This window comes from Sebastes fasciatus, chromosome 4 (genome assembly GCF_043250625.1).
Source record: "Sebastes fasciatus isolate fSebFas1 chromosome 4, fSebFas1.pri, whole genome shotgun sequence".
Taxonomy (NCBI): domain Eukaryota; kingdom Metazoa; phylum Chordata; class Actinopteri; order Perciformes; family Sebastidae; genus Sebastes; species Sebastes fasciatus.
This window is the reverse complement of record NC_133798.1, coordinates 14,178,374-14,202,751: the sequence shown is the minus strand read 5'-3', so window position 1 is coordinate 14,202,751 and position 24,378 is coordinate 14,178,374. Positions and strand designations below refer to the sequence as shown.

The window sequence follows — 24,378 nt, the reverse complement described above, 5'->3', positions numbered from 1 at the left end:
ACCACAGAGGCCACTAGCTGAAGAGAGTGGGAAAAGGACACTAGCTCTTCTAATGGAATCATAATAGAGAAAGACATTCATCTGTGTCCGCACTGCTTTACTATCAAAACAAACAGACCTGAGATGTATCTGAGCAGTTAATGGGCCAGTCAGTGGGATCACTTGTCCATTTTTAATCATGACTGCCATCACTTTCTGCTCTCCTGCCTCCTTTACTCCACATGCAGCCCTGAAATGGAACCTGTGTAAGATTTTCTATGAATATACAGCATCAGTGAGTCCATGTGTACTTGTCATTAGCACCACGTGAGTGGTCAAATGGTATTCAGAGTAAAAACACATAAAAGACAGGTTTAATGGCAACAAAACCAGCCCCAGACATGGTCAGAGACATACTGACTAGAGAACATAGAGAAGTAGTGCAACCTCAATACACATTTAACAGGTTTGTTAACAGAAATAAACTTAAACTGTGATGGATCTAACTGGGGGCAGCTCACCAGATTTAAAGGTGACTAGGTGGTCAATCCTTGTCTGGGACAACTGATTTACGACGACCAACGACCCAAATCATTAAAGAGTAAATCCACCCTCAAATTCTGCTAGGACCCTCCCTTTCAGTAATTTTTTTAAAAATGCAACAGAGAAGTTGGGGGTAAACATCTGTGTGAGGCATCGTCTTGTAACCACGTGTGTGACGATGCGGAGGATGAGGAGAAGCGGGGACACTGACCAACCACTGCTCAGTGTAGCATGGATAGTGACGTGCGTGGCTATGCCATGAGCAGCTACTGTCAGGATCTTTGTTTCTCCATTGGAAAGACTGGAAGTCCAGCAGCGCTTCGATTAGAAGAACATTTAAGCCCCTTTGAGAGAGTCGCTGTGTGGCTACCTGTGTTGTAGCTGAACTAGCAGCTCTACTACGAGAGGCTCTCCCACTGTGTCATAGAAATAGCAAAATAGGCTGGAGGGAGCTTTAAGAGGCAAATCTGGCACACGCTCTTATTGTTGGGAAGAAGCCAAAGTTGAGGGTTTGGTGCACAGATGCTTTAATGTTGCATATAGCCTCAGGTGGTTTGTCGTTTAATAATTCACGTCACTTGTCCCCTTAGGTCAGTCCCTATTCATAGGACATGTAAATTGGTACAGATTAAATTTATTGTATGTATAGAGAAGAAGAGACATAAATCCAGCTACATCAGATCTACAGTATGCAAGCCTTTTAACTCCTGCTCGTCCTGAGGTTTGAATGGGTTCACCTTTTTCCTTCACACTCTCCTTTCAATGCTTTAAAGTTATTAATGGTTAATACTGCTATGCTCAATGTGCACTGTTCAAATTCATACACATTTTTCAAAGTCAGGAGTATACGCAAATCACACGTTACATACCACCCTCTGTTCATTGTCTCTGCCTCACAGGTCCCATCTATTTGAAACAAAATCTAAGAATACAAGGTCAAACATAGCAGCCGTTATCTGTGAGTTCAAGCTATGGTTCAACATCAAAACAAGACGAACACAACAGTGTTGTTACGGAGAGAAAGGCCTCCAATCTCTGACATTTCGAGGCCGGTAATTAAATACATTTGTAGCATAATGGAGCCTGGCAGGTCGTTCTGGGCCTGAGATTTAGAGGTGCACGTGTGCATGTGTGTGAGACCGAGAGAGAGAGAGAGAGAGACTTCTGATCTCATGTGAGGCGTCTCACTGTTAAAACATTTGAAAAGTAACATTTACTCACAAACGCAAAGAGACAAGACAAAGAAAAGCAGAGAAAGAGACTGAGAGAGAGAGAGAAAGAGACAGAGATCATGGTTGTGACAGGTTTATAGGATCCCCTGGAGTGAAAAAGAGTTCTCCATCATACCGACCGCGAGCAACCCGCTGAGGGAGGGGCTCACACACCAACACCTCCTGCAGTCTGTGTGTGTGTGTCTGTGTGACCCAGGCTTTAGGCCCCTACTCCATCAATAACAAAATGGCTTCATCTTCTGGAGCGGAGTGCATGTGCAACCACACACACATGCTCTAACACACACACACACACACACACACATTCCTGTAGATATATAGGCATCAGTGACAGTGTTGGTCTGTGGGAGGACCATGTACCCATAAGAAGTTAAAGCCTTCCCAGGAAATCAGAAACGTATGTCTGCCGCCACGGTGGTCCTCCGCGGAGGATAATTCAGTCACAGCCACAGTCCACAGAGTATCGCCGTCTATCTCTCATTTCATCCTATCTTTACCTCTCTTTGGCTTATCCCTTCTCTGCCTGTGTGTCTGACACATTTTTAAGGGTTCACAAAGCTTTTTTATGGCACAGACCCCTACCATACATGAGGTCACAGAGCCCTTTTAGGTAACGTTTTCCCCTCAAGGGCTAGCCTTGTGCTACTCGTCCGTGCGAGTACTGTTTATGCTGAAGTGTTTTAAAGGACCAGTATGTAATATATTGACTGTAATAAATCATAAAATGACCATGATGTGTCATCAGAGATTAAGGAAACATGCTAAATTGAAATACTGGCTGCTCTGACAACAATGCTACAGCCAGTATGTTCTCCTTTTGAAATTTCCGCTCCGGTCCAGAACGTCTGTTTTTGTTTTGGCCAGTGTGATCCCGTCCGCTGCACATTTCAACATCCCACTGCCACATATGAAACAAACTGGCACACAAACACAGACTTCTGTAGCCATGGAAGCAAGCGAATGAACTGGATCAACAGAGATAACGTTACCGTTAGATTCTACCCGACCTGAAAAGCAGAGAGTATTTGAGACACACAGCCAGTGACCTGATTCCAACTAACTTTACTGCTGGCCAGAGGCAAACGCGGTCGTGTCTAGAAGGTAACCCTCAAATGCGAAAACGGAGCCGACAGACGATGGGTCCATTGTTTTGAATTTGGACCGCTGTTACCCATTTTAAATGCTAGCTGTCAGTGCTACATATTGCTCTGAGCATACGACTGGATAAATGAGACTTGGATAATATTGCATGAGTTGTGTGAGAGTTTGTAAATGGATGTTTTGCGGTTGTTAAACGCGGCCCCCATTTACTTATATTAATCAAGACTTTTCTCTGTTTTTTGATTATTTGTTAAGCGTGGAGGCATGCGAGAAAAACAACGTTGTCTTTACAAATTCAAGGTAACATGGGGTGAATAATTGATATACAAATAATTTTGGGGGTGAAGTATTTTTCATAAACCTTTATGCGCCCTGTCACAGAGGTAATGTTGCTCACTTTAGTGACTTTAATGATGAAGGATAAACATGTTGGAAACTATTTAACATCTGGCTTTAATTTGTTCTATCTTTTGCCATCATGAAAACCTCTGGACACTTCAGCTTCTTCTATGTGAAAACATCGACACCTTTTCTTTTTTTTGCTGTAATGAATGCTCTCAACTTCATCAACATGTTCCCCCTGGTTGTTGCCATAGTTACAGCTGCCAGTGGGCAATAGTATGCAGGAGCAGAAGTAAGCATGCAAATGAGTCTGGGAACACCTATTCTCATCCATTATCCAACTACTGCCTTATATTTTAGTTAACAAACGGATTGCTTTGTTTATGATATTTACATTAATGTATTCAAAATCAAGTGGAAAAGATATGGTGAAATGGTATTATAGTCACCGGAAGTATAAAACATTTCATGTCCCTTATAAATTAAAGAGAATATACCACTTATTTGTGAGGGAAATGTCTTTATTTTTGATTTTTGAGTTGCTGGAAAAAAACGAACTAAATAATGCCTGACATTGACTGATATATTTGACTTCAGGACATTTCTGACTATATACATGCTGAACATTTTTACTGTAACAATTTAGAGATTTCCCAAAGTAAAAGTCCCCAGAAGTGTATGATTCAACTTTTTCCCCATGGTGTAGTGTTAAAAAAGTTAACAAAAATCGCAATAAATCATAATATCGAATGGCAATACTTAAAAATGGTAATACATATCGAATCAGCACCCAAGTATCGTGATAATATCGAATCACGAGATAGGCGTATCGTCCCAGCCCTACTTCATGGCATAAAATACTATAGAGCAGGGGACAGACAAGAGTCTTGGACTTTGAGAACCACTGGCCTGTATCTCCCATCTTTGTCTCCTTCTTTTGCTGTAATTGTTTTCTTTCCGTCTCTCTCTTATATCTCTTCTTCTTCCCACAATGCTCTCTTTCTCTTTCACTGTTTCTCTGATCTCTCACTACACAGACGTGAAGATAATTCATAACTTACTCTGATAACTGCTTGAAAAGGGAGAGTTGGCTGGAATGAGGCCTGGGCTTATTTAAGAGCCAATAAATGATGTAGAGGGCGACCTTTCAACTCTGCCGACCTTTGACAACAGGGCGACGTTTCAGAGATTATCTGCTCTGCTCTGCTCTCTCCTCGCGGGTGAAAGACGAGCGGACTGCGTGTGTGCTTGTGAGCGTAGGTGTGTGTTGAACACAAGTGATTCACAGCTGAGGACACACTCTCAGAGAGACTAGGAGTGCAGTCAGTCATGCTGAGCCCCGCTAAGAAAAGGTGAAGCCTGTTATTTATCAGCGTCGTGAGGTTTCACCGCAGTAAAAATGTGCAGAGATACAGACCACAGAAGACAAACGGCACAACTATATTTCAAACCTGAGAATAAGAAATGCTATGAGAAGAAAACAGTAAAACACTGAGAGCTTTTAGTTTAGGTGTCTGTTGTTTTCTTTTAATTCTACTAATGTGATCAACTGTTAAAGGGGTAGTTTACAGATTTATTGTGTGTATAAACTCTCTTTACTTTTTATGTTGTAACGAGTACCGTAATGCGTTAGTTTGCAATTGAAGTATCATCATCAGTTATTTAGTTATGTTTTCAAATAAGCAATCCGTTACTGTTAAAATATTACCGTATTTCCCTGTTTCTTTTGTTGCCACTAAAATCAAACAAACCCCCCGGCACATTCGCACTCTTTCTTGACGGGTTGGCTAGTTACGTATTGGAAGGTATCCAATCAGTGTGCGTGTGTAGCTCAGCTAGCAAGGTGCCCAGTTCGCTGTCAGATTGTTAGCAGTCAAAAGGTTGCACAGGTGCCACCTGTCAGGTACCCTCAAGGTTTTCTATTTACTTTCATGTACATTGCAGTTAAATTGGAAAACGTACACATTGTATGAACTTTTTGCAATGTAACAAGTTCCTTTTAAAAGTAACAGTTTCGTGCCTCTGTGTTTTGCTGTACGTCTCCAAACACTGATAAACTAACACATATCGCATAGCTGCTGGGAGATTTTCACGGATATGGTTTGGGGGGAATCTTTTTCTATTATCTGATTAGGTGTCCCCCCCTCCCTCAACCCCCTGCTCTCTCTCTGTCCCTCTCTCTGCAGGCAGAAGGAAAGAGGCAGGGTGACGCGTCATGAACGCGACATCAGTTACACTGCGCATGTCTTAAAGCCTGTGGTGTTAATGCACAGGCTGAGTGGACAATCTGGACAATATTTGTCAGTATTTTGTGCTGTTAATTGATTTCCATTAATAAATATATACATACATTTGCATAAAGCAAGCATATTTGTCCACTCCCATGTTGATAAGAGTATTAAATAATTGACAAATCTCCCTTTAAGGTAAATTTTTGAGCAGATAAAAAGGGTGTGATTAATCAAGATTAACTATGGACAATCATGCAATTAGTCACGATTAAATATTTCTAATCCATTGACAGCCCTAATATACATAACCTACATGCACATAATTTGTAGTTGAGAGTCAGAAATGTGCATACATAGTGGTATAGTCCTTTAAGAAGTATATCTAGACTTGGAACCAATAAGGGAAAATGAAAAGAAGAAGAGATGTTTTCACAGCTACAAAGGGATCTATCCAATACCCAGGTTAATTGTCTTCATCAAAACAGGAAATTACTCTTACATTTAAATGCATTATAAATGTTAAATTGATACATGTTGGAAGAGTTTCCATATAAAGAAAAAAACACAAAAGGAAGCTCCACTCTACAGGGCAAGGTAAGAGGAGCAGTATCCACCCCCTCCATAATAATCTGCTCATTTAAGTATTTTTACAGGGCCAAAGGAGCAGCTGCACTTCTTCAGTTTAAGACTGCAGAGTACACTCAGAGTGCCAGGATTGCACTCAGCCTCTGTCTCAGAAGACATCTACTGCACCGTTTAATACGACTTCCCGGCCAGATTTACTGTGATGGCTTTTGAGGCAAAGAGGTATAATATGACAAAACACGGCCCTATAACCCCGGGATATTCAACAATGTTTAGTGGTGAGTCCCATTTAGCTGGAGGATTGGCAAATATATTGCTTTCCTCCCTTCTCATGTACAGAATTTCAATAAAATGGGGCAGTAAATCAGGCTTGAATTCAAACTTGTGACTGCTCTTTTATGGTATAGGCCTCTGTATTTGAGCTGGGTGGGGGATGGGGTGTTGTGGTTGTGTGGGTGCATGTACTGTCCATTACTGCATTGTACTGTGTCGTCATTTGCTTCTTATTAGGGCTGTCAATCAATTAAAATATTTAATCGCGATTAATCGCATGATTGTCGATAGTTAATCGTGATTAATTGCATATTAATCATATTTTTTATCTGTTCAAAATGTACCTTAAAGGGAGATTTGTCAAGTATTTAATACTCTTATCAACATGGGAGTGGACAAATATGCTCGCTTTATTGCAAATGATTGTATATATTTATTATTGGAAATCAATTAACAACACAAAACATTGACAAATCCAGAAACCCTCAGAGGTACTGCATTTAGCATAAAAAATATGCTCAAATCAGAACATGGCAAACTCAAGCCCAACAGGCAACAACAGCTTCAGGGACCCCTTTGAAAACATCCATGCCAGTTTTTCCTTGCCAAAATGTATCGCAAGTTTGGAGTTATTTAACCTTCTTTGCCACAAGCTACTGTAGTATGACATGGTTGGTACCGATGGATTCCTTAGGTTTCTAGTTTCATGTGATGCCAACATGGCTATCTTCACTCTAGCTTTAAAATTGAGCCCCTTACAACCAAAACATTTTTGTTGCGTTAATGCGTTAAAGAAATTAGTGGCGTTAAAACGAATTTGTGTTAATGTGTTATTATCCCGTTAACTTTGACAGCCCTACTTTTTAATCAATGCAAGGCTTAAACTTCTGTTGAAACTTACATGAAATAAAGTAGGAATAATGTGTTTGATACAAGTCCTGTCTAAAGTTTTTTCCCATGGTGCCCACCTTTGAGGGGTTATTTCAACATCAAATCACACACACACACACACACACACACACGCGCACGCGCACACACACACACACACACACACACACAATACAGTGTGCTGGGGGACACATTGATGGAATGTGAATGTCAGCGGACTCTTTATTTACTCTCCATATAAAACACTGAGCAGTAATTAACAGCAGGTATCCTCCCCAGCCGGAGGGTAATTGACTGTTTCAAAGCGCCAACACTTCATAACCCAGGCTGTGTGCGTGTGTGTGTGTGTGTGTGTGTGTGTGTGTGTGTGTAAGAGAGAGGGGAAGAGACAGAAACTGTATGTGAGAGAGAAACCTAATGCGTGTTTGTGTGCGCGAGTGTATTAAAATTAACTCCTTTATATTCCACACCTCCCCCACCTCTCCTCCCTTCCTCCCAATAAGGATAAGGGTCAGCAGTGGTGGGCAGAGCCACTCAAACGCTCCAGATTTCTTTATGAGCACATTAACATTCAGGCGTATTCATTATCAGTAAGTGTAGTAAGATGGACCAAGCGGAGACCTTGTGCCACCATCAAAATGTGCGCTGTTAATTTTAGTACGTGAGCAGAATGTTTGTGAGAGCTCGACGGAGCAGAGGTCTTTTCTTTATCAAGTCAACAGGGACAGATTTGGATCTTTACTAGTAGATACACCAAAGAACGTATATTGCCAAGAAGTGAAAGTCAATTGCGACTACCAGACGCCAGTAAAACATCCGCCTAAAAAGTGCCGTACAAAAGTGAAACAAAATTATTTCAATTCTATTGTCATATTCTACCAAAATGGCCTGTGTTGAACAAAATATTATAAATATAATAAGCATTTTCAGTCCAAAATGGCAGCTTCGGCTGTTGTAAAAAAAAATACTGGAGTTTCGTCTCTTTGCTTCTACACTCTTTGGATACACTTTGCAGCCACTGACAGGAACTTCCCTTTCCGTGTACCTGGCCTACTGCAGGATTTTGAAAACCTAGTGTTTCTGCATTAGAAAAACAGAAGTAGTTTGACCTTTCTTATACAAAAGTATTTCAATTGACTTTCATACTTTTATAATCCCCTTTTTTTTGCTATTCACATCCTCATTTGACTGAAACCCCAAGCGGCATTGCAACAGTATACTATTTAGCCCCTTTCTTACATGTATCTATTTTGGGAAAAGTCCAACATATGATGAACACTGAGGTTGCTACTGGTTTATTCATATACAGTATATATGTATATATGTACATATATATACATATATACACAATACGTACGCGTTTCAGCAAGATAATCTTCACAAATGAACCCCATTTCTATGAGTTTTGAAGTGTGAAATCAATCGGCAGAAGTAAAAAGCTAACGTTAGACTATAAACAAACTACACCAGGGTGACATGAGCGTGAGTTTACACGTAACCAAAACTCCACTTCGAAAGCGTTGTTAGTTCATTAAAGTACATCAGACGTGTACTACACATACGAACATATGTAGCAGTCAAATTAATGAGAAGCAGAGTATCTGTGGTCAGCTGCTGCTTCATGCTCACATGAGGGCCATATGTTCATTCCTCACAGGGAACATAAAGTTAACGAGAGGCTTGTTAGAATGTGTTAATTAGACTGTGTGTTTGCTAATTGATTTTTGTTAATTAGGGGTGGGGAGGTGCTAATTGTTATCTCTTAATTTATGTTAATAGGTGGCAACAAACCAGTTGTAATTTTCCCAACAACAACAACAACAGCAGCAGCAGTAGACACAACATGGTGTCAACCAAAGGTGCCTTCACAATTAGAGCTCCTTGGAGACATACAACCCTGATTGGCCATGACGCTAATTAATGTTAATTAGCATGTTAACAGTTACAGGCCTTTTTAACAGCAGTGCTTGGCCTTCACTGTATATGTATCTGGCTGTTTGCTATGAAATGCATGACATACTGTGAACACATGCTTCCAATAAACCAGATGAAACACATTCTGTTTAGTTGTTTCAATAAATTAGCCTATTAAAGGACAGCTAGCTGTTTGTAGGGTTTGCTCTGCCAAGTTATGTTGCTCTGGTCAGTGAGGCAGTAGAAGGCTGGCTGGGCTGTACTTGTTTATTAAAATGTACTTGTGGAGAGAGGGTTAGAACCAAATCCACTCCTTAGTGTCAACACAGTACTGTCTTTTATGTTGATTATTGGGAAAACCACTGATACAACTGACAACAAGCTATCAAATGACGTCCAAATCCAAATGTAAGCCAAATGTTTTATTCTTGTTTATATGACAATACATACGTTATAACACTGCTTTAGACACACACAACAGTATGTTTCAATAAAATCATTAAAACATAACATAAATATATAAACATCCTGTGGAATAACCAATCATCTCTTCTCCTGCTTACCTACAAATACACAATGTCAATGCAACAACAACAAATGAACAGAGCATTTTTCCAGTCAAATTAAATGTGGAACATTTTTCCATAACATGAATGTGAACAGGCAATGATTAAAGCCAAAAACTAGACACCCTTGCACAGTTTTTCACAGCCGAGGCTCTTATTACTTTACCAAATAAGTGCTACAGAAGACTTTTGTAATGTAACTAAATACAGTAGCATCCCTCAACAGAACAGTACGTTTTGGTGGTTTAGTTGTCGGTTTTTGGTCTCTTGGGAAGACGGAGCCTCTCTGTGTTGAGGAACTGTTCGATTTTGGAGATCTGGGCTCTGAATGATGACTGTTGGTCTTCCCTCTCCTGAGAACAAGAGGGCTCCCAGTCTGACCCTGAACTAGGACCTGCAGCTGAGGTAGGAGCTCTGCTACACCTAAGGAGAAACCAGCATTAGCTAGCTTTAGTCAGCAACTACACTATGATTTCCAATGATACAGCTCTTGGATATACACACTTGACATGAAGCATTATGAAATCACATTCATATTTTAAAAATAATGAGTTAAAACTGAAATTTGGAATTCACTTTGTTAAAACGTCATATTTGTGTAACCAGCATTGTTGTCCTCATTGTCTATACTGTTATTCACTCTCACTGGGTAGGGGCAGTAGCTAGCGGCCAGCTACCTTTCTGGCTGATAACACCAATAAACTCTGCTTTACATAAATATAACTGTCTGTGGAATACTACAATAGTGTAAAATCTAAATCGTTATCTAATTATACGTTAATTTAGTGATTAATTGCATCACTTTAGTGACTAATGAATCATCAAGGACGCAACCCAGCTGGTCAAGGACATTATCATTCAGCTAGCTAGATAGCTGTGTATTCACAACAAAATGAAACCGCATTACAAGGGTGATTTTGGATCATCTGCAACCTCTGTTTTAGCTCTGTAGTTCGAACGTCATTTCAAGTAACCTCTTCCTGACGATGTGTGAAATTATGGATTTTAGCATTAAAGGGACTGTATGCAAGTTTTTACATGTATAAAAATGTTGTAATTCTTTTTTAGTGCCAATGTGTGAACAGGTTGTAACCTAAAAAAATGAGACCTTCCGTGACTTTCTGTCCATATCCAACGGATATGACGTCATGTACGCTCACAAGTGCCTTTAATTTCAGCTACGCTTACAGGGCTAACAGTGTGCAACCATAGCTAACGTTTGGTTAGAAATGGAGTCCTCTAACGCCAACAAACGACCAGCCACCACCACAACTCAGACTCCAACACAAACTCCAAATAAGCACAAGAAGACAAAGTTATATCTAGTGAAGCCCGTCTGGAAAAACAGGAATGTGACCGATGTCGGGGGAAAACTGGTGTTGTGGGAGAATAGCAGAACCAGTGCGAAGAGTGTGTGTGCACGTGGGAAGTGAGTGGTGAAGCAAGAGAGCGAGAGCGGCGGCGAGTGTGTGAGAAAACGAGCGAGCAGCGTAGCAGAAGTTAGTTTAGCTTTGAGAATATCAAGTGAATGTACAGTGGAAGTTGCGTTTTTTGCAGAAATAAATGCTGCAGCTCCTCCAGACCATCAGAAGTTTCCCGTGTCTTGTTTCCCTGCTGTTGAGTGAAGTGACGGGGGTTAACTCCGGAGCGAGTAACGTTACCGACTCCGGCCCCGGATACCAAAACTACGGTGTCTTCCCTGTGCCTTCGGTCGGGAGGCTGAAGCAGGAAAAGTTAACACTAGTATCAACATCGGCCAGGCCGTCGATTCATGAAGGGACCTTCGTTTGGTAAGCTAACAATACTACCAAGGATGTGAAATATATAGTGATATTGTGGTTTTAGCTTGCTAATGTTGCTAAAGTTAATTAACATGATGCCTGTTAATCACGTTCAGTCTCATGTGCGTCGCCTCACTGTTTTGATCGATGCTCGCTCGCGTCAACAGGACGCTGACTGTCGTTGACTAAACGGTCACAGCAGTTTCTGATTCTTACATTGAGTCCCTTTAAGGAGAGTTTCCCCTCAAAATTCAAAATAAAAACACCTAAGTAGAACATCTATCCTTCTTGTGTGTATGTAGGGTAAATGGACTTACCCTGGGGTGGTTTGCCATGACAGTCTGCTGACTGTGATGGATGAGGAGAATGGAAAAGAAGCTCTGCTCTCCTATGTGAAAATGACACCAAAAAGTACAAATAGTAGAGCTCAAACTACCTACTGTGAACTATTTAGCCTGCAAAGAAAATGCACTTAGAGGATTCATTCTTTCTCAAACCTCAGTGCCTCCTGAGGAGCCGAAACTTTTTGAGTAAAAGGAACATTAAGCGATAAACAAATGCGGAGCAGACAATAACCAGTGGCAACTGATATGTAACAGTATCCAGTCCAGAGAAAGTAGCCAGGCCCAGACTGAACTCTGTGTGACGTTCCCAGTGTTCAGAGTCTGCAGAAAATAAAGGCTTTGGCCCTCACTATAATTTGTTAAACTATCAGACCAGTTTTTTTTCTCATACTCTAGGCATGTTGCACTCTATCTCCCTCAATTGCCAGCACCTGGATCTTATAAAACACAGAGTGACAGTTTGCGGTGATGGTGACAAAGGAGAGAATGAGAGTGTGTGAGTGTGAAAAAGTGAAACAGCAAGCAAGAGGATGGAGAGAGTGAGTGAGAAACGGATGATGAAGTGAGAGAGGAAGAGAGAGAGTGAGGAGAAGGATAAAGACTGAGTAAGTGAGAGAGGAGAGGTACCCAGGCGTCATTAGGTAGATTTTCTTCCACAGGTCATTCATTCTCTGTCTGTCTGGCTGTCTGCAGGACGTCTATGAGTTCAGCATACATCAGCTACATCCTTTCACTCAACACATGACTTAACATTTGTCAAAGTTTTATACCTCTAAAATCTCTCTCAGATTTTCTGTACAGGCTGTTAAATGTGTTGGCCTCAGCTAATATTTGCTTGCTCTCACATTCTGAGCTTTTTGGACCACAAAATATTGAAAAAGCATTATAATGTCTAGTTCTTATAAGGACATGTCAGGTTGATATAACAGACATATTTATTAAGCTCTAGCCCAAATTTCCCCAGGGGTCCACTCAGACACAGTTTGTAAAATGATGAAGCTTACAATCTGTGGAACAGAAATGACCTCAAACCAATTTATTTGATAGAGGAACTATTTTATAGGGGTCATTGTAACTTCCTCTGAGGCGGTTCATATGTTTCTACATGAACATCATGCTGTGGCCATTTCCTGCTGTTCAGCATCAAGTTCTAATGCAGAACAATGTTGTGGCTTTACCGTGATGACATATACTTGGGCTTCAACAGAAATAACATTTTCTACATAGCTTTAAATTGAGATCATATTCAGAGATTATTCCTACATGATGTGAGACTAAAGCCTCGTTTCCACAGCAGGAACTTTCCCCCTGGAACTAAGAACCTTTTGAGGAACTCTTTGTGTTTCGACCGCAGGGACCAGGGTCTCACCAGAGACACTCTTAGTTTCATTTTCCTCCTCTGCATTTCATTCATTACATCCAACGTGCATCAGTAAATATATGCAGCAGTAAATATCGTCGCAGTGACCTACATTTTTTTTCCAGCGTGTTTTTTAGACAGGAGGCAACACTGAACTGCAGGCTGCAGAGTGTGTTTACTGCTGTGACCACCAGCAGCCCTCGTCTCATATCATGTTGCTTTTTCATACATCAGTGGACTAATTTGCCTAATCTTCACAGGTCTTTAGACCACGGTGGAAACGCAGACAACAGTGGGCCTTTTAGTTCCTTGAAAAGTAGTTCTGGGGACTAAAAGTTCCAGAAACTTTGGGTGGAAACCCGGCTATAGGAGCATGTACATCATCAGTGCTGTTTTACCTCTGTTACCTTTAATATTGCTATTAGTTTCAAGCTGAACTCCGTTCCATGTGGGTTGGTGGTTTATAGTGTGCGGAGCTTAGTATACTTTTTGAGTATCATTTTGTGAGTATGTCACAAGAGCATGACAGAAAAGAGCAGCTTGTTACATCAAACAGGTTCTGTAACTGACCTTGTCTGCTGTTGCTGTCTCTCTGCAAGTCTCTCCCAGAGCCTTCGGCTCTCCCTGCGGGTTTCTCCTTGTGGAAGCTGCAGTCCCAGAGACACTGGAGGCATTCAACAGGTCCGACGCCCTGGTAATCACCAAGGGGACTAGGAAGAATGAGGTGAGATGGCAAGAACAGCAAGAGGGTAAGAATGAATGATTATTAGTGATGGTATGAATTACAGATGTGCACTGAGTTCACTATGTAAGAGGTTAAAAGTGGAGCACTGTGTTACACAATGGCTTAATGCTTATCTAATGGAGGGGATCATACAAATGCAATAATCACCTTTGTTGTGCTTGCTTTTGAGGAACATGGGTATTGTGCTGGGAGGATGTCTGAGGAGTTCACTAGGACCACTTGTATTTGGCTCAAACATAGAGGATCCCTGAAAAACACCAATGTTTTATAGAGACCGAAAAAACATTGTAAAAATGCTGATCATATATTGTATCAATTAATAATAACAATTAATTGATTGTTTTGTGCATCACATTTACTCATTTACCATAATACCTGTAGACACAGGTTTAGAATCTAGTCCAGTAGGATAAGCAACATGAGCAATTACATGATCAGATGGGTTTTACCTCAATTTATTAAACCGCTTATTTGAAAAACATCAATTGAAAATGGGCAAAATTGTGGATGTTTACATCTAACATTTTGGGTGATAACCTTAACGTTCATTTAACCTTTATTTTTGCTTAAAATATAAGTTTAGTTTGCTCTGTATACATTATAATAAAGCTGTGAAAAGCATCCAACACTTGGCAACTCCCACCAAAACAACCTAGATTGATAAAAAGCGCTACAAGAGGGAAAATATGTATTTTTGATTTTGTGGTGAACTGTCCCTTTAAGGCTCTCTTGAAGGCCACTAAATGGTAATGCTAGCATGTTTTAATTGTAATACCTGAACAAACTGATGTAGGATGGAGACATCTGACTTGGTTCTGGAGCCCTCTGGTTTTCTCTGAGCACTGCCCCAGTCGAATGACGACCTGTAAGTCTTATTGCTGAGCAGAGGAAACTCATTAGTATCATCAAGTGGCATTTCTTTAGCAGGAGACTGCTCATAGCATTTTGTGCTGCCAGTCTCTGGTGATGCATCGCTCTCATGACTTGAATGGACAGACAGCTTCAGATCAGTTTTAGTCGTTTTTGCATTTCCTGCGTCTTCTATTTTGTAATTTTCCGTGTGCTCCTGACTGCTGCCAGTCTCAACCCGAGATTCAAGGACCGCAGTATCTATCGTGATATCAGCACAGGCGTCCTTCACATTAGATTTTTCCACAGGTTCCAGGGCAGTCTGACAGGCATCTTTTTCACGCGTGTCTACATTTGACTGACCTTCCGTCTTCTTATATACACTAGAATCACCATCAGTTACCGGACACTTCAGCTGTCCACTCTGCTTTGAAATTTCCTGACTTTGAAGTAATGCTTGTGGTTCAACCGTTGTTGTCACTGACGCACATTCTTCATTCACATGTGTGTCACACTTTTCATCTGTGTGCTTCATGTCGCTGGTAATGTCAGAAGGATTACTAGGTTGCGTTTGTGTTGTCTCCATATCTTGGATACTGACAATATCAATCGACTGAGCAGCTACTGGTGCTGTTTTGGTTTGTGAGCCACAAATACTTGACTGCGTCAGCGGTCCAGAAAGTTCAGTGGGTATATTGGCTGCTGATGGATTCTCTTCTGTGGTTTTCTCAAAAACTTGATGGGTTGGCAGCTGAGTAAGTGACTCAGCAACGGTTTGGGCCTCATCATGACATGGGCGTACCACCTCTCGAATGACAGAGTCTGACCCATGATTGACACTTTGTTGCTCATCAGAACAGAAGGTATGTACTTCTCCCCTAATCTCATATCCTTTGCTCACATGGCTGGAGTCAGAATCCTTCTCACTGACTTTCTGAGAGAGACTTTGTGAGCAGTCTGAGGGCTCACATGCAGCCAGCGGTGGCTCAGTGTCCATGAAGTCAACGACCTGCTGTTTGTCGCTCTTCCCTGTATTCGTATCAGTAGTCGTCTGGGCCGGTATCTGGGTTTCTGCTGTGTGTAGCCCTGTCTTTCCTCTCTCCTCCGCTCCACATGTCCCTTCTCCCTCTGCTCTATCTTGTGTTTCTGTTCCAGGCTGTTTGGGGTCGCCTGCATCCTCTGTTGACCCCTGGCTATCCTCTCGTCTGTCTGCTCTATCTGTTGTTTGGGCCGTGAGCGTTCCTCTCTTTTCTCCAGCACATCCTCCTTCTCCTTCGACTTCTTCTCTATTCCACTGCTGCTCCTCGTTCCTTTCCCTCTCTTCTCTGTCGTTTTTCACTTGTTTCACATCATCTTTCCATCCCTGTTCTTCCTCACTCATTCCTCCATTACCTTCATCACTCTTTTCTTTGGTTAGTAAGTCTACAGATCCATTGTTAGACCTGTGGCCAGGGCTTGATACAGTTGATACTGTTGAAAAAAATAAGTCAGCTGGTCAAATTGTACTCGTCATAAAAATACCATAGCTTCATAAATAAAAGCAATACAGCTTGTATGTTCTGAGTAAAATGCTTTGATGAATTCTCAGTATAACAAGTGATAATATATGTTTATCTGCTGTATGTTTATATTTAGCTGGCTGACCTCCAGCTGCTCCAGTGGCAACTAGCTTAGTCACAGCTCCCGTGTCCTCCAGACAGTCTGGGTTTTTGGTCTGAGTGGAGGCCAAGTGCTGCAGACTGCCAAAGCTAGGCAGCTCAGAGCTGGAGATGGGTTCCTCAAGAGTTTCCTCTCCTCTGATTTCCTCCAAGAAAGCGGGGAAGACCTCGGTAGAAACACCGAAGTTCTGACTGCTGTCTCTCATCTGTGTAGAGAAAAATACAGTACATGACACCCTCTGTCCTTTACAGTATGACCCTCACTTCGGATAAGGAAAAACGTAACCAAAAAAACAACCTTTTAACAGGGAGAAAAAAAGGAAGAAACTTCAGGAAGAGCAACAGAGGAAGGATCTCCCTTCCAGGATGAACAGACGTGCAATAGATGTTGTGTGTACAGAGTAACAACATCATGAAAATACAACATAGACAATCCATATGACGAAAAAATAATACATGTAATGTGAACATATGTGAGAAGGTGGATCCAGGAGGATGTCAAGCAGCTTCCAGGCGGCGCCAAACAGATAGAGCCAGAGCAACACGACTTCCTCTTGACACCGAACCGGTAGAGGCAGAGCAACATGACCTCCTCTTGACACCAAACCGGTAGAGTCAGAGCAACATGACCTCCTCTCGTCACCAAACTGGTAGAGCCAGAGCAACACGACCTCCTCTCGACACCAAACCGGTAGAGCCAGAGCAACATGACCTCCTCTCCACACGAACCAGATAGAGCCTTGGCAACGAATATCACTATCACACGTGCCCCCGGCACAACATTAAACCATGACTGGTTCGAAATCCACAAAACCAGCCTGAAAATGAAGAGAATCTGAAACGATTGGAGGAGAGTCTATGGTGCAGAGCCGTATAGTTGTCGGACCCTGGTCAGAGCAGGACGAAGTTACGCTATGATTGGCCAGTCTGCATTTGAGGAGCGGGACTTAGCGAAGGGTCAATTAAGGTACCATCATTCATTAATTTTAGTCAGGAAAAATACATGCAAGGTTGTCAAGACAACACCGAAATAGCTGTGTCTCTGTATAAATGAGTCTCTTTGTCGTAACATGTCTGTACCTCCAATGCATATATATGCTGAGCCTGCACTTTGGCCTGCGAGGACAGTTCAGTGTGTTCCTTATGAAGCTCGTCGTACACCTCTTTCACCGCTTTAAGGTCCTGCTGCTCACTCTTGATGCAATCCAGAAGCTTTGTCTTCTGTTTAATACAAATGTACAGAGACAAATGAACTCTTCAGATGTTTCACTATGAAGAACAATTCATCAATTGCATTTTCACGTTTTTTGGCATTACAATCTAACCTGGCGAATGCTTTTGTTATATAAAAATGTCACCATCATACTGCGTTCTCTCACACTACAGTTTTTCTTCTACCTCTTTGTCCCAGCTGTTCTTGGAAGCAGCGTAGCTCTCCATCAGTTGGGCCACCTTGTCTTCCATTGCCGTGCTTTTCTCTCGCATCACCCTGTGTTCCTGCTTAAGGGCCTGCAGTAAAATTAATCACCCATAGGATTTTTAATGCAATACTAAATTTTTATGTGTTTATTTAACGTGAACAGAAGGTCTTAAACAGGGAAGGGAGAGAGAGAGAGGACTGCTTGCTAATACAAATCAGTTGGCTTGTGTCATTTTAATAATGATTTTAATAAATGAATGAATATGTGAATTAAAAATGAGACGGGGGTACAGAGAGAAGAAAAGCGAATAATAAACTGTCAAGTCATAAATGGAGAATAAACACACTATCATTCAGTTGCGGAGGGGACCATATTCACTAATGTATATGTTGTGATAGACAACATCGCATTCATCATATTTATGAGAAGGAACGATGGCCGTTATTTATTTCTGTCCTTGTGTAAATTCACTCCATAATCATTTAAATAGACCCTGAAAAATCCCTGATGCGTGTGGGGCCAATAAGTGGTGCAGGCTTTTACCTTGAGAAATACACCTCATTCTCTATCATTCACATCTATTGTGACAGGGGCTGTCAATCGATTCAAATATTTAATTGCGATTAATCGCATGATTGTCCATAGCAAATTTGGGATTAATCGCAAATTAATAACACATTTTTTATCTGTTCGAAATGTACCTTAAAGGGAGATTTGTCAAGTATTTAATCCTCTTATCAAAAAGGGAGTGCACAAATATGCTTGCTTTATGCAAATGTATGTATATATTAGGGCTGTCAAAGTTAACACGATAATAACGCGTTAATCGATCTTTTGGAGGTTGTAGCAGGCGTAGATTGACGATATTGGCATCATATGAAATTAGAAAAACCTAAGGAATCCACTGGTACCAACCATGTCATACTAGCTTGTTATGAATGAGGCTAAATAACGCTCCAAACTTATGCAAAATTTTGGAGAGGAAAAACGATCATGGCAATTTTCAAAGGGGTCCCTTGACCTCTGACCTCAAGATATGTGAATGAAAATGGGTTCTATGGGTACCCACGAGTCTCCCCTTTACAGACATGCCCACTTTATGGAGCGACGCCTGCGAGCTAGTTCAGGCAGTCAACTCGAGCTGCACTGCTACATACACATTATGTGTGTCCAGATGACCTAAAAGCAGGAATTTCATTCTATGTTTTCTGTTAATCATGACAGTATAATTTTAGACAGTTGCATGTGTCTATGAGATTAACTCCTTCCCTCTTCTGCTTTATTATCTTTATTATTTATTGCAGCCAATTGTTGCTACTTTTGCATATCAAACAGCTAAATGTAAAATGTTTCAATTTTGCTGCAAATTGCTTAAAAAAAAAAACTTTTAAGCTTTGTTTCTATTCTTTTTTTGTTTATTATCTGCTTTTGAGCTCCTTTCCAGCTCTAAAATTAAATAGCATTTTAATTAAAATTGTATCTATACTAACACATCAGTAAATGATATGGTGGGGGACAGGACAACATTGTATAAATCTAGGCTCAGACGGCAAGAAAAAAGTATTAAAAATAAGTCTATTTAGTATATAGTGTGAGAGCAAATCTGTGCTGATGTATATGCATACCAGACGAACAATTATGCCCATAAACCAGCAAAGGATGAAAGTCTCTGACCTGGTACTGCTCTCTGTGAGTCTGCAGCTCCAGCTCTACTCTGCTTACTGTCTGTGTCTGACTCAACAACAGCTGCTGGGTGTGCTGCAGAGACCTCATCACCTCCTGTAACACACATACAGTACATGCAATATAGGTATCCACAATGAAGTCATATATTGCAATTATATGACCGGCTAAGCTTGGTTTTACCTTGAAATCATAAAAAGTAATTACAATTTCTTTTTGGGTGGAAGAAAAGACACCTTTTTCAGTATTATTTTGAACAGCAAAGCATCCTCCAAGACAACCAAAACGAACACATCAATGGAGAAAGAACATCGAGTTTAACGTAGTGGTCACATGTGGTTTCCTTCCTTTTTTTCTAGCTGCTTACCTGTTTTTCAGCTCTTACAGCTACATTTTCCTCCCCGAGTGTTTTGTTCATTTCAGTTTCCTAAACATGCAAAAGAAGTACAGAAAAATAATGAACCATTTTTAGCTTTCTGGCCAATTTGATTTTGATGTAATAGAGATGATCTATTATCTTCCTATTATTATCCTATTTAATGCTTGTCATTTACCATGATCAGTTTCTGGTGCAGCTGCTGACAATGCTGCTCTCTGCCTGTAGGACTATGGGCCTTGTCATGTCGAACTGATGACATCTTGGCCTTGATCAGCTTGTTACTGACCTCCTCCAACTCCTGAGAAAGCACCATACATTCAAACATTTTAGAAAGTACAGAATTATCCAAGTTGATTACTTTGTTCAAATACTTCCAATAGTATTTCTTTAATACTATTTTATGGATTTGTATTGGCTGATACAGTATAACAAATAAAGGTAACACTTTTTTTTTTACAGGTCCACAAAATTGTATAGTAATAAGGTGATAATTAGTAATTAACCTATTTGAAATTTCTTTGGAATTACTGCCAAATTACCCCAATATTTTCCTCAAAATGTATCGAAAATTACTTTATTATTAACATTATTTAATAATTATATTCCACTATTTCCCAATAGCTGGTAATTTATTTAATACATTTCCAGGAAAAGAATACAAAGTTAATTGATATGCTTTGTTTCCATGTCTGCTGATAAATAGATGATAATTAGCAAATAACTTCTTTGAAACTCCCTGAATCCTGACATCAGCTACCAGGTTACATTTTTGTGTCGACAATAAGTCACACAGTGGTGAGATTTGTTCCTGATCAGAAGTGTCTTCTATTAGTTTTGGTTTTCCACCTCCGATGAAGAGCAGCGCACAGCCGCTTCTCAAGCCTCAGGGCCCTATTTTAACCATTATACGCTATTTTAGCATATAATTATTAAATATTGTTTATAATAAAGTAATTTTCGATACATTTTGAGGTAAATATTGGGGTACTTTGGCAGTAATTCCAAAGAAATTTCAAATAGGTTACTTGTTAATTATCACCTAATTACCATGAAATTTGCGGACCTGTAAAATGAAGTGTTACCCAGATAGACAATGGGTGCAAACTTCAGGAGCAAAAGTATTTTGTCTGACCCACAAATGTTAAAACACTTTCCCACATACCTTCTTTAGTGACGCGATGGTTGCTTCATGTTTTTCATTTGCAGTAGTCAGTTTCTTTTTTATTTTCATGGCCTCATCAACTGTAACAATCACACACGGTAAGACACCATCATACATAATGCTATGACAAAACTACATTACTGTTAATGAGTGACACACAAGAGCGCAGACAGGAAGGGATACCGATAAGCAACAATAACTACTACTACTACTATTTTCTCTCTGGTTGTTCTGTGTCCCTTACAGTAAATGATGAGGGTAACACTTTCCAGGGATGTCAGTCTTTCTTAAATTAGCAACAACCGAGGCAGAGTGAGCCAACTGAATCAACCCTTTACATAAACAGAGATAGTGAATTTGAAATAGAAATAGAATTTGAGTGTGTTTACAAATGGGAAATGTAGCTGTGACCATGTAATTAGCTACAATTTGAGATTACAACGGTTACCTGATAATGTAAAGCCTTCTACTGTTATCAGCCCATATTTCATATTCACATTTGTCCTGACAACAATAAGCAAGCTAATGTACTTCAACAGAGTATATGTCGCGCTGTATATGTTATTGTAAGCCTCCAGAGAAGCTGCTATCTACTATTGTCAACATCCATGACAAGATATACACCTATCAGCTATAACATTAACAGCATTAGGACCACTGACAGGTGAAGTGAATAACATTGATTAAAAAAAAATCTTGGCATCAGTAGTTTTAATGATGTATTATAAGCAGCTTAGAGCTCGTGTTAGGAAGTTAAACAGGTCCTAATTCCCTCTCTGTTATGCAGCTGGATTTTTTTCAAGTTTCTCGTCAAAAACTAAATTTGATGAGATTAAATTTCAGCACATAATGATAAAGTTAGAATTTACCTTCGCCCAATTGTCATTTTTACTGATCAGGACCACTTACACTCCATAATGTAACTCACTGGAACCTCCGTTATTTATCCAAGCAGGACTGTGCTGCCCACCGGCTGCTAACAGGTAACATTACTAACTCTCCTCTTGCCGATTTCAACATGGATTTGTTGTTCAGTGTTGAATAATCACGGACAAAATAGGGTGCGCCCTTCAGGTTTAGTAGTAGTAGTAGCGCCATGCTTTTGAGTGTTTTTTTTCTCTCTCTGCCATGGCTCCGGTCCCAAACAAACTGAAACATGATACAGCATACGTATGCCGTTGCATATCAAAGCAAACAGCAGACGCCGAGGAATCAAACTAGGAACTGGTTCTCAACGGGACCTGATTCTCTATTCCCATCCCTGGCGTTTTGTGTGGCGGATGGACTGACGATTTTACCCGCCATAGCCAACAGTTTACCCACATTTGGCAGGTGGCAGGTGCTAACTTCAGACCCTGATCACACATACATTTAATAACAGAGTGCAGAGTTTTATTTACTCTTTGGCTGAACCATATGATGGGCAAGATTTATTTATGATTTAAGCAACTTCGAATATGAAAGCTGGGATTTGACACTAAATCGTTTAGAGCTTACCGTTAATAATGATAAACACTAAAATGATCCACTAAGTGTATGTCCTGGCCCCGAAACAACATGATATTGGGCAAAAGGTAATTTCAGAACATACAGCTCTTTGAACCTTGAAGCACCTGGGCTACAGCAGCAGAAAATCATGCCTGGTTACTCTACTGTCAGCTGACAACATGTAGAGTAAGCTACATTGGAGACTTGCTCGGTCTAATTTAACAGCAAGATGCATATTTGTTGTCAACAGCATGGAGCCACGTCAACAGAGCAGGCGCATGGTATTAATGTTGTGGGAATGTTTTATTGGCTCAGATAAAGCCCCAACTGAGCACTGTCTAACGCTAAACCTTGTCGCTGACCTGGGAGATCTCTTCCTGGAGGAGCATTTAAAGGAACATGACAGTGACCTTCGCTCATTACCCAGATATCGACCCCAAAATAATATCTTTGGGATGAAGTGAAACTGGATATTTGCAGGAATTAATGTGCTGCTAAAATTTCTGCAGAAGCTGAGTCATACTACTCTATCAAGTCAGCACGGACCAAGATCTCTGTGAATTGTTTCCAGCACCTTGTTACATTCAGACCCTAAAGGATTCAGGCTGTTCTTGGAGCAAAATAGGGCCCCTTCTGGTAGGATCTAATAAAGTGAACACTGTGTGCCGTTTTAGGAACACTACCTCAGTAACATTCAATAGCACGTACGGATGTACTGTACAGTATGTATCACTGTTGCACTGATCATTTTATTTTTAGATATATTACACGCTTGCCTTGCATCATTGGAGCACCAGCAAGTATCTTCAGACTGACTGATGGGATTTGGGGGTGGTAGTTGTATTACCTTTTAATGTTTCTTTATTTTTACTAATGGGTTTATTGTGTTTATTATATTTTTTCTTTGTTTTGTGTATTGTTTGGACCCAAATGTTTTATCTTTTTGTGTCAATAAAAGAACTAACTAACTATCTTTTAGAACATTATTAGTGCAGTTCTGTCTGACTGGCAAATTGTGTCTTTGGTATAACTTGTAAACCTGCATCCACACCACAGGGAGATGATATATTTGCCTTTTTGTGTATAAATTCATCCATACGTACATCCATTAATTACCATTTTGCTCTAGTTTCTCGTGGGCCTGCTTGACCATGGCACACTGCCTGGACAGACCACTGAAACGTTTCTCAACCTCCCCCAGCTGGTTCAAGTGGCTGTCCTTCGACCGGCTCTGCAAGGATAATTTCTGTTCCTGTGGAAGAGGTATAGTTAAAACAGACAAAGAAATGAGTGCCCTCTACACTACAAGACGTGCTCAGCACAGACATGTTGCAAAAAGGAAACAGTGAATGAACACAGAGGAATGAGGATGAAAGGTGAAAAATGCTTTGACTGTAAAATGTTTCTGTTCTTAAAGCAACAGTTTAAAGGGGGAAATACTTATGCACATCCTTGCTGAGAGATTGATGGCAAGATCAACACCACTCCCATGTCTGTCTTTTAAATTTGAAGCTATGGCCAGAAGCTGGTTAGCTTAGCCTAGCATAATAGCTAGCCTGGCTTTGTCCAAAGGTAACAGGAAGTCACCGGCAAGAAATTGTCTCACACATAACCTCCTGTAAAACCCAAACTTGTCGTTTTCACACTCTGGTTTTTATATGAATTGAACAAACACGATATAACATGTAAATTAGTGAGCATTAGAGTTTCTGGTGGGCTGGTTTGTTTTGGTTTGCTCATATGCAGTCAAATGGAGTTGTTGATGGGACCGCATACCTGTCCGTTCTTGCCCTTCATAATATGCCTAGACAACATTAATTCAGCCCCCCCCCCGTCAATGGACAGCAACAAATA

General features: G+C 40.6%; 1 protein-coding gene across 4 annotated transcripts in view; it reads right to left on the bottom strand.

The window, feature by feature from the left end:
* Nucleotides 1-9,750: 9,750 nt before the first annotated feature.
* ccdc73 (coiled-coil domain containing 73) overlaps nt 9,751-24,378 on the bottom strand; it is a 28,547-nt gene continuing 13,919 nt past the window's right edge. For 2 of the 4 annotated variants that reach the window (XM_074632159.1, XM_074632158.1), the window contains exons 9-21: nt 23,641-23,776; nt 21,037-21,116; nt 20,050-20,172; nt 19,863-19,922; nt 19,487-19,591; nt 17,790-17,900; nt 17,472-17,612; nt 16,378-16,597; nt 14,660-16,203; nt 14,032-14,131; nt 13,710-13,849; nt 11,753-11,823; nt 9,751-10,077 (exon numbers count right to left, since the gene is read on the bottom strand). In XM_074632159.1, the coding sequence (XP_074488260.1) occupies nt 9,900-10,077; nt 11,753-11,823; nt 13,710-13,849; nt 14,032-14,131; nt 14,660-16,203; nt 16,378-16,597; nt 17,472-17,612; nt 17,790-17,900; nt 19,487-19,591; nt 19,863-19,922; nt 20,050-20,172; nt 21,037-21,116; nt 23,641-23,776 (3,009 nt within the window). In that variant the 3' untranslated portion in view covers nt 9,751-9,899. The remainder of the gene's footprint in view (nt 10,078-11,752; nt 11,824-13,709; nt 13,850-14,031; nt 14,132-14,659; nt 16,204-16,377; nt 16,598-17,471; nt 17,613-17,789; nt 17,901-19,486; nt 19,592-19,862; nt 19,923-20,049; nt 20,173-21,036; nt 21,117-23,640; nt 23,777-24,378) is intronic. The other 2 variants (XM_074632160.1, XM_074632161.1) reach the window with 2 other exon arrangements.